Source organism: Aethalodelphis obliquidens, unplaced genomic scaffold, assembly GCF_003676395.1.
Source record: "Aethalodelphis obliquidens isolate GAN/ISIS:26980383/991018 unplaced genomic scaffold, ASM367639v1 scaffold63, whole genome shotgun sequence".
Lineage (NCBI taxonomy): Eukaryota > Metazoa > Chordata > Mammalia > Artiodactyla > Delphinidae > Aethalodelphis > Aethalodelphis obliquidens.
In genome coordinates, this window is record NW_020838007.1 from 4817273 (window position 1) to 4828274 (window position 11002).

Genomic DNA, 11002 nt, shown 5'->3' on the forward strand with positions numbered 1-11002 from the left:
ACTGGTGTTCTAGCAACGCTAACTTCCCAAAGACAGCTCTTGCAATAAGCAACCCCTCAAGCTGATTCCTGCAACTTAAAGTTTTAAAAAGATTAACATATAAAGAACTCTGAAAATGCCAGGTTCCCTATATCACAGGACTTAAGTCTTACCTGAACCTACATGGTATCTTGTCTTTTAAAAGCCTCTAAGCAGTTGTCTTGGCTGCAGATTACAATGACTGGAGCTGAAAAACAAATGACCCAGCCAGGTCTCCATCCCTGACCAATCTTCAGGCAGTGTATCTGCAGGTACCGTCCAAATGTCAGGATACTTTCTGGAGCGCATCACACGTGTTAACACACGCTGTAGCTGCATACCACCACTAAAATCTAGCATGATGAATAGTTATCTTAGTAGTTCCCTGCACCTTTTTTCAAGGTGGGTGTTACATACAGGAATAACTGGACAAGAAACGCAGTTTTAAAACAAGAGAAATGTGGTAATAGGAGTGTATGCATAATTAGAAAGGGAATTACCTGGCCAATAGAGCTTTACATTGTAAATAAAATGTTCATAACCTTACAGTCACAAACATGATCATAAAAATATTTTAGGATCATAAAAAGTACTTTTGCAGTCTCTTATACTTGGTTTTCAATAAACCAGAGAAAGTAGATTAAAATTAAAAAAAAAAAGATACAAGGTTGTATGTAATTTATGATTATGCTTAAAGAACACCAGTATTATAAGGAAATAAATGTTCATAAAAACCGATGCAGTTTAGCATTTATTTTTTATAAACTATTTTCTGAATTCCCTAAGATGCACACATCATTATTTCTACAAGCAGAAATGTAGGAAGCTAGAACTTTCTTTCCCTTCAAGGATGATGTTCAAACTTCTCTGCACCAGTTCCTGCAGGCTGGGCATTCCCAAGAGGCCACTGTTCCTGCACAGAACTCTCCAGAAGCACGGCTTTTACCAAGGTGGGCTCTCAAGTGTGGAACTGAAGAAGCAGGTGTCCCCATGTCCTATCAAAGAGCCCTTAACTTCCAGGTCACTAAGAAAAGACCACCTGCCAGCGGGACCCGGGTCCCAGTGACCGGCTGTTACTACCTGATAGAACATAAATACACACACCACCATCGTCTGTTGAAATCAAATTCCTTTTTGTTGCTTTTCAGAAAGGAAAATGACACTTCACCACATTTTTAAACAGTTTATTTATTCACACAATAGTTTATTTTCCTTTGAAAGCTAGAATATGAAGATCATTTATTTACCTTATTTTGTTGTTTTTCCATATGGTAAAACTGGACTTTCCCTAATTCTCGTAAAGGTGAATTTTTTAAAATCTATGCACATACCAAAATCACTGAAAGGAATGTGCAAAGCTCTGGGAAAACTAGTACTTGAATGTTTTCAAACTGGCAGAAGATTAAAATTGGGGGATATACCCTACAAGGAACTGTATTTTTTATCTTATTGATAAAGGCTGTTTTCAAAGTGGCATATTCCGAACTAAGATAACTGAAGGAGAAATTAAGAATATTATTTTTCTCTGACGAGAACTTCCGAATTTGATACATATTTTTCTCCAAGTGTCATTTCTTCTTTTTTTTTAAGGTAACACACTGCACACTCAGAATACAATTCTTAAATCTGTCTCTTGTAAATACAAGAATGGGCAAAATTAAGGTACACTAGTTATAGAAAGAATGAAGGAAGGTAGTGCATTTAGTGTCAGGTAAGAACTTAAAAGGCCTTAGTTACTTGGTTGTGGCTTCAGTGATGGCAACGGTGTATTTCCCTCATGCTGACATTGACAAGTAAGCAGGCAGACAACGCAAAACTTTCTGAACATGTAAATGTAAGGAATGAAGACGAACAGTTTAATCTGTGTATTACCAGTCAATTAATACAGTTGGACTCTGTCGGTAGTAAAATAATTTGATCACATTTCCTACAGCAGTTGAGTCTCCTGAACAGTTGGAGCGTGTCCCGCTACGTAAAGCAGTAAAGAAGCCCATGTGGACTTTATTTTGCAGACAACACCCAGACTACATTCTAGCTCAAGACCAACTACTGCATTATGCACCTTGTGAAATGCCTACCTAAAAATGCATTTATTTATTTCCAATTGGGAGGGGGGATTTCTAGCCTAAACACTAAAACCAGACATGTGCCTGAGACTATTCCACAGCTGCCTGCGGTACAGTCTTATGACAAGAAATCTCACACTCTGAGCATCTTACGTCCACTATTCAGTCGTATCAAACTGGGGTACATTTTTTCCTACAAAGTTACCAGAAACAGACACTGAGCTAGAGTCAGGAGAACAGGTTTCAGGTCCAGCCCTGCCTCTGCCCTTGTGAGACATGAGGAAAGTTCTCTGAGCTCTCGTGAAGGCCTCACATCCCTCAACTATAAAACAAAGAGGGTGAACAAAATGAACTCTAAGGAGCATTCCCATAAAACAGGCTTCCACTAAATTTTTGAGAACTTAAACTGTTTAAAAACTGATAGCTATGAAATCTCAAGCCTGATGCTCATCACCACTAACGCTGATTATACAGAGACTGAAGCCGAGGAATTAGTGACTGCACGGAGGGACAGAAATGCAAGGCTTGCTGGCATGCTTTCCCAGGTACCAGAGCGGGAAGGAGCTTTTACAATGACTGCGCCAGGCGGCACCTGCAGCACGTGAAGGCAAGACGTGCCCTTGTTCTTACCCTTGCACTCAAGCAAGGGGTTTTCTAGAAGATAACATACAGCGCAACACCACAGTACACGGGCTCTGACGAGTTCAAAACGTACTTGAAATGAAAATGCAACCAAAATACTTCAGAGCATCTCACTCCATTATAAAAGGTACACACAGACCTGGGGCCAACATACTTCACTGCACCATGTCAAGTCCCAGAGTCCAATTTCCCTTTCAAATATAAGTGCATCTTTCACAAAACCAACACCTATTTTCAAAATGTGCTTGTATTAGACTGTACTTAGTAGAAAAAGTGAATCTATTTTTTCTGGTTCCAAAACTCTCTATGCCAACACAGATTAACTAAATGAGACATAAGACTAAGTACAGGAAAGTACGCCAGACCGTCACGCATTTATAGTGCAAACATATTTCAGGTGGTTGACGTAGAGATCTGCAAAGGATAAGGTCATTTTTCACAAAGGAATTCCCAAGGTTTACTCAGTAATACCAAATTTCCATAATGGAAATTACTGTGCGTGTCAAACTGGATGGGAAAAAACCTACTTTTAACTATTATTATGAAATGTTATAAAATAAAAGGAATTCTTAGGCTGGTCAAAAAGCAGTGACTAGAATCAAGGAGAATCAGTCTTTCTTGAGAAGACACTAAAAGAACCTATTAAGAATAGGATAAATTAAACACAATGGAGCCACAGGGCAGACATGTAAACTGACTGAAATTACAGCACTTTTATACTCATGGTATTTTGCTTGTTTTATATTATCTTGAGAACAAATGGATTATGATCTTCCAAAACTCCAAAAATGGCCTGAAATTTTATCAATTCCTTTCCTTAAAAGAATGAGGACTTTGAACCACAAATACTCTAATATCCGCAAGGGTTTCCATGAGATAAATTACGCATTTTATAACCCAGATCACCACACAGCACACTCCCTGGCATCCCATCTAATGACACGACAAACACAAGCTATCGAGCAAGAATCTGTTAACAGTTTTATTATTTTTGTGTTAAATACCATGGGACAGGGTTGGAAGGATGAAAAACTCAGTCAACAACTGCCTCACAAGGGATAAGAAAAATTCTGCCATGATATTAGCAAAGGTAAAGGAGAAAATTTACACTGTAAGAGGCACCATTTCCCCACAGAATACCTCTTGGCATTTCCTGAATGAGTGGGATTAGCAATCTAAATAAATCATATTTCAAGAGGTAACAGCAACAGATAAAATTTAAAGGGATTATTAAAATAACATTTACAAGACTCTGAACAATTCTTGAACTCTTATTAAAACCACAAAGAAAGAACAATTCTTTATTTATGAATTTCATAAAGGACTGAATGTGCAATGACACCTGCTAGGGATGGTCTGGTGACGTTCACGCTGTCCGGGAGCCCAACACTCTGCTCTTACTGTGTTTCTAACCGTGAGACTGTTACAGGCGAGGCCTATATGACGCTGTACACACAAAGAATGGTCACTGTGGGCCACACTACCAGTGAGATGGTAGGTAAACAAATCTTTTTCTGGTCAAGAGAAAAAAAAAGAAATAGCACTCTGCATGCTTCACTCTACAAGATGAATTTCCCTAGAAAGAATCCAATGAAAATGGCTGCAATTACAACAAGAAGTGAAGGAAGAGGACTGGTGACATTATCTCTGAAGGACGCAGCTGAGGTGGATCCAGGTTTATCCGAATGTGCTACCTTTCTGAGCCTTAAGCCTTCATCCTAGAAAAAATATATGCACAAAAAGAGGTTTTAAAAACAAATATTCATACGACTAGTGAGCTACAAATACACAGACAAAAGGCAGGTCAGTATGCATGCGACTGGGGGCAAGAGCAGGGACGAGCTGCTACCCAGCCTAAGGAAACTTTCTAGGGTGATACAAACAGTCTAAAACCTGATTCCAGTGATGGCTGCACATTCCATAAATTTACTAAAAAAAAAATCACTGAACTGTACACTCGCAACGGGTGTCTTCATGGAATGTAAATTATACCTCAATAATGCTGATTTTAAAAACTAGAGCCAAGAAATATACTCCTAAAAAACTGAAAAATCAGCTACGGTTGTATTTACACAGAAGGAAAAATCCCACTAAAATTAACACAATTAAAGAAGAATTCTACGCGCGCACTTTCCCCAAGGTGGCCAACAGCATCTTCACGCTGGACTCCATCAGCCAAAGACCACCAGAAACAAAGTTAGGTCATTAGTCTGACCTGCCACAAGCAGGGCCCCACACAGCAGAGCGCAGGGAAGAGACAGGACTCTGCAGGACTGGGGAGGGGGAGTGCAGGATGGAATTTAAACGCAGCGTTTCAATGTGCTCAAAGCAAAGCAGGAGGTCTTTGTGTAAAGGGGTCAGCACCAGAGTCTGGACTGTAGAGGAGAGACAGAATCGTTTCCTTGGAAACTACAAATACAACAGGGGTGGGATGCTGTAGGCAGAGCCCCGCACCTGAGGCTCTGCAACTGGACCAGAAAGGGAGGCCGCTTCTCTGCCATCACAGTGACTCCCATCCTCCAGACCGGGCGGCTGCTCCGTGCTGACTGACACAGCCTCACCCAGCGAAGTTTCTGACAGTCAGTCTGTGACTTTAGGGGACCAGGTTTCTCAGTAACAGGACAGCAGTCACTCTAAGCAGGAGGTTGTTATGACACTTTACCAGCTGCAGAATGACCTTGGGGAAAATACTGACACTGGTTTACCTAGGCAGGGCTTTACCTGGTCCATCATCCCAACCAGATGAATATGGGGCAGGCTTTCACCTCCTCAGCACAAGCTCCTGTTTACTTTCTCACACTGATTCGTTCCTCTAGTGTGTGCACTAATAACACCCAGGGGAAGAGTGCACCTGACGTCATGCTGTTTTATTTGCATGACTGGATTTTCTGAGGGTTTGCGGGTTTGGGTCTTGTTCTTATTAGTCCCATGTGGACAGAACAATGATGCTCAGTCCCGGCAAGAACTTTAAAAGCTACTCCAGGTGATTCTGCCTCCCGGGGTCTCGGGAGGGCCTGAACACGTGTGTTTAAGAGCTCACAGCAGATTCCGATGCACAGGCTGGAGGAAGAAGGCCAGGGCTGCGGAACGTAAAGGGTAGTGATGAGACCCCTCAAGGAAGTCAACCTGGCAACCAGCGATGATGGGCCTTAGTGTGAACTGTTAAAGGTCCAGAAGTTGACTCTGTAAACCAGTGGTCTTCAAGGTTCTTTTGTTTTCTCTTTTAAACAGCAGAACGCTTTTTCAAATAACATCTACAGAACGTTAGTCCATAAAGAGTCGGGACCAGGAATCAATCTTATCACCTATCTCCCCAGCCCGGCCCGACCCAGGCACTTCTCCCTCCCAGCCAGGCGACGGGCCGTGGCTCTCAGTACACTGAGGAGCACGTCTTCCATCACATACAGGACTGAGGAAGTCATGGCACATAAAGGAAAAGTAACAAAAAACAGCACCCTTAAAACTCCACAGGGCGTGGGTGTGGGTGTAACATGAGACCACCTCTCCACTCTCCAGACAGGCGCTGGGGGCAGGGGCCTCTGCGGCGGGGCTGTGGAATAGGAAGAAACAGCCAGAAAAGCCGTCTCAGCACATCAAGCCAAGACATAGTGCCTTTGATTCAGAGTGTAGTTTCCACAGGCTATGAAATAATCAGATGTAGATGACATCCCACAATTTAGCTTATTTACTTTAAGTACATTTTAGTATCAATACTATCTACTTTGACATGAAAAGCTTCAAACAAAGCCTCAAAAAGCAACTTAAAGGTCTTCAGGTCTTGAAATATTAGTAAACTCCACACTATCCCACAGCCCATTGCTCACTCACTCAAATGTGAATGAACGCTGTGCACATGTGCCGTGAACGCAGAGGCGGTGAACACAACCCCTGCCTCCGAGACACCCCAGCCCGCCGGAGGGAGACGGACAAATGGGAGCCAGAAGAGGTAAGCGGTAGCCTGGAAACAGAGGAGGCAGCATTCCAAGACTGTTTCTCTTCTCTTTTCAGGGGAAGAGAGTCCCAGAAAAGGTCATACTGACAAGGTGATGAGAACCGAGCACCATGAGACGTGTGTGCATGTGTGCATGCCACGTGGGCAGGGCAGGGCGCCGGGCCGCCCTCGGAGGGAAGTGCTCCTGCTATAGCAGAGGAGGCTCCTCCAGGACCCCCAGCCCAGTGCTGACTGACACGACCTGGAGAGGCACTTCCAATGGGTGCCCTACATGGAGTTTTAAATTTTCTAACAGCACATTTAAAAAGGTACAAAAAATTGGCAAAATTTTAATGATATACTTTATTCAATCCAATATAACCAAAATATTATTTCAACATGTAACAATACGAAAAAAAAGAGGGTTTTTTGGTTATTTTTGGCACTATGTCACTCACAGCACATCTTATTTCCAACTAAGCACATTTCAAGCACCCTGGACAACGGGGTGCCCGTCTGGGGACAGCACTGCTGCAGCAGGTGACAGGACCAGGGCCAGAATGCGAAGGCTGCACAAGCGAGAGAGGAAGCCAGCAAGGCCACGCCAGAGCCCAACACCCAGGCCAGCTGCTGGGAAGGGAGCACGGGACAGAAGCAGCCACCGCCCAAGTGTAAGAAGAGGCTGGCGGGGAGCCAAGGCCAGGACAGAAGCAAATTGGGGAAAAGGAGAAAACTGAAAAAGGGTAAATGTAAAAGCTGACAGACAAAATGGCCCAACAACGTTCTCCTCCCCGCTGCCTTCACTGCAATCAAGTTCCTTTCCCAGGAGCGAGCACTTACTCTCAGGTGTCGGTTTTCTTCCGATAGCTTCATCATCTCTCCCTGGAGCCTCTTGCACTCTTCCATGAGCTTCCTCGTCTCAGTATCATTGAGGGAAACACTGTGTGGCTTTGGCACGGGCCCGTCCTGCTTCGCAGCGTTCAGGGGAACGGCTTTGCTGGGTTCAATGTCGTTCTGCAGCACAAAGACAACGGGCAGGGCGTTTTTCAACTGACTAACTCTCCTTACAAGTTTTTAAACAACTTAAACTCCAAACATCCATCTCCAAGAAATTATTTACATGCAAAGTTTTGACAGTTTTCAATTTCATTATTAAAAAGTTTTTTAAATACCCAATGCCCGGTCACCTGTGAACAACTGCACAGGACGACAGCAGTAAACACCAGCAGTCAGCGAGGTCAAAGCACGTGAACCACCCCTCCTCTGCGCCCGCCACCCTGTGCACTTACCTCCACCAGAGCACTGAGCACACAGCACAACACTGTACTTTTGGTGTTCTTTCCTACAACGCTTCAAAGCCTGGGTAAAGCAAGAGCCATTCCTCTTTGCATTTACCCCTAAACCCAGCACTGTGGCCAACAGTAGTTACTCAATAAGTATGCTGAGTGATGCCAACCAAAATCCAAACATGAAGTTCATTTTCAGTGCTCTGATTCTGCAATTCAAATGGGGTTCTGGAGGGAAGGGGGGATGTTATTGCAAACACACAATGAAATCAGGAGACTACCTAAGAAAAACACTTGAAAGAAAACCTAACTTCTATTCATGGGGAAAAATAACTGAAGGATATGAGCACCGAAGGGGAGATGATGAACACAAACATGTATCATGGGGAAAAAAAGAGGGGAGGGAGTCCACTTCACGACTTTAAACTCAAATATAAACGATCCCTTCAAATCATTAGTAACACTACCTGCTTTAACTCATGAAACTCAATATGGAACCACAGTGGTACTCAGGCACCTTTAAAATTATGAGCCCCCAAATCTTAACTCCTGCCAGCACTCACCCATTGGAACTAGTGGCAAAGGCATGGAGAGAAAGGCACAGGGCAGGGCCTAAGCATCCCTGAGCCTCAACTCAACACCCATCCACCGGAATCTCATCTCTGCCTTCACAAGCTCCCTAACAGGACTAGCACTATTCTTGTCTTTAATTAAAATTTTACTTGCTAAAAATTTAATTTTTCAAAAAGAAAGGTATAAACCGCTTTCAACGTTCAGATTTTCCCACTTCTCTTCAGAAGCGTCCCCGCTGTGACGGGTTTTAGGAAGCCTGCTTCACCATCCGGCACTGTGCTTCCTGTGCGAGCCTCTTGTTCTCCACTCTGTCCTCCCCGTCCCAACCAATCTCATCGTACTCTTACAAATCCTGTTTCAGATGTTTCTGCTCTCCACCAATTTCTTTTCCTATCCTTTTCCTTAACAGTAATTAGAATTCATTTCAAAATGACTTCTCAAGTGTGCACTTTCCAACCTAGAACTAGTCCAGCTTCTGGGAACCAGAATGGCACATGGCCTTCCTCTGTGAAGAGGAACAGTCAACAACATGGCAACTCAGCAATCTTTAGGTTTGGGGGAAAATATCACACTCATACCAGAAAGGTGACTAAGAAATTACGAGGAGATACAAAAGGCCAAAAAGTGAAGACAAAAAAAATTAGAATGAGGAATCATCAAACGCTTCACAATTGGCTTTTTATTTTTAAACAAATACTTGAAATTCCAGAAAATTGAGAATTACGAGAGGGAGAAAGGGAATTACCTCCCATTCTCTCATCAACCTAAAATAACTATTATTTATATATTATCTTCCAATATTCTCTTCATATGCATATTTTATAAAATCAGCATACATGTAACTTTTTAATCTTTATTCATTTATATGTACATCTTCTAATTATCATTTTAAATGACACGATGTCATTAAATATTCTGTTCTGTGCCTTACCAAAATTACTTCAACATTTCACGCTTGTTAGACATTTGATGGGTAGCTTCCCACTCTGGGATTTTAATTAACATGTCAATCAATATCTTCTCATGGTGGCAGAATTAGATTTCTCTTTTTATTGAAAATTTTCCTTAATGTTGATATATTGCTTTTACAAGAAAAAGGAGAAGAAATGTCATAACCAATGTGTGGAGCATAAATGTTAAGACGAGAGTGCAAATGATAACAGTGCAGCCTAAACACTTGTCCAAAGTAAGCCAAGCAAGTCACACAACAGTCACACTGAGTAAACCCACTTACCCCACGTGCTCACGACCATTTAGGCCCCTACAAACCAGGCAACATACAGAGCAGAAGCAAAAAAATCTAATTTATTGATTGATTAATTAATTTAAGTAGAACCATGTATAAGCTACCTGGGCGGTGGTTAAACGGGGTGGGGTGGGGGGAGAGTCACGGGTGTGGAGACAAGCTGGGGAGCCTGGTGGGAACACTAAGGCTGCTGAGACAGCTACAAGCTTCCCTTCAGGAGCGCCACGGTGAGGTTTGGCTCCAGAAAAACAGTGTGTTCCTTGAGAGCTGCTTCAGACTGGTCCCGAAAGAGGAGACTGGCTGTTCTGAGAACCATGGAACAAGCAAACTGGAGGGTCTTGACACGCTCTGATTCTGAGGCAGCTGAGGAGTGACACTGCACGCACATTATATCTAACACTGCAACTCAGAACAGACTCGACGGTCAGGCCATGGTATCGAGATAAGAGAAAACACGGTATCTCGTACATTTTCCACTCTTTTATATTATTTAGCCTACCTGCAGTAATCTCCTATCTATAAGTTGAATTTACTTCTGCACTTTTTTTTAAACAACCTTTAGAATTTCAGTTCCAATATTCTAAATTATTCCTTTTGGGGGTAATTAGAAAAAGCGAGGACATTGGGACTGTTCAGAAAAGGAAATACAAATACAAGGCAAATTCAGTTTTTGCACTGAAGCCTTGGGATGGACAAAGGAGCCAAAGAATGTAAACACGAGGCTACATTCTCGTAACTCCTGTTAAGAGTAAGGGATCAAGTGTATTACAGGGAGGTAAAAGGCAAGGCCAAGAGCCACAGCAGGAAACTGTCAGAAGGCCTGAGTAAGGCCTTAACTGGGAAGAGGTAGTATCTGAATAATAAAGTTACTGAAGATATATTTTCACTCTGAACAACCCACTTACTCTTTTTCTCTAGGATCATGATTCCCAGAAGTAAATAACTAAAATCACAAAATTTTAAAAGTATCAGACATTTAGATAGAGGATCAGGTTTTGTTTAAGCCTTACTATACACATTCCCTGCAAAGCCAAATCAAAGTATCAGCAGCCTGTTCAAACTGTGGGGTTCCCGGAGCTCCCAAGAAGCAGGAAATGAGAAAGGGAATCATATAGCATCCAGGACACCACCAGGAGGTCACTGTCATCTACTGATGCGCTGGCATTGCACTTGAGTGAATGTTAAGTGTACATACACACACACACACACACACACACACACACACACACACACACACACA

General features: G+C 42.6%; 1 protein-coding gene across 2 annotated transcripts in view; it reads right to left on the reverse strand.

Annotated features, from left to right (window-relative positions):
* Positions 1 to 3684: 3684 nt before the first annotated feature.
* The window catches only part of VAPA (VAMP associated protein A), a 37712-nt gene continuing 30394 nt past the window's right edge, over positions 3685 to 11002 (reverse strand). For both annotated transcript variants that reach the window (XM_027088817.1, XM_027088818.1), the window contains 2 exons: positions 7498 to 7671; positions 3685 to 4444 (listed from right to left, as the gene is read on the reverse strand). In XM_027088817.1, coding sequence (XP_026944618.1) covers positions 4286 to 4444; positions 7498 to 7671 — 333 coding nt within the window. In that variant the 3' untranslated portion in view covers positions 3685 to 4285. The remainder of the gene's footprint in view (positions 4445 to 7497; positions 7672 to 11002) is intronic.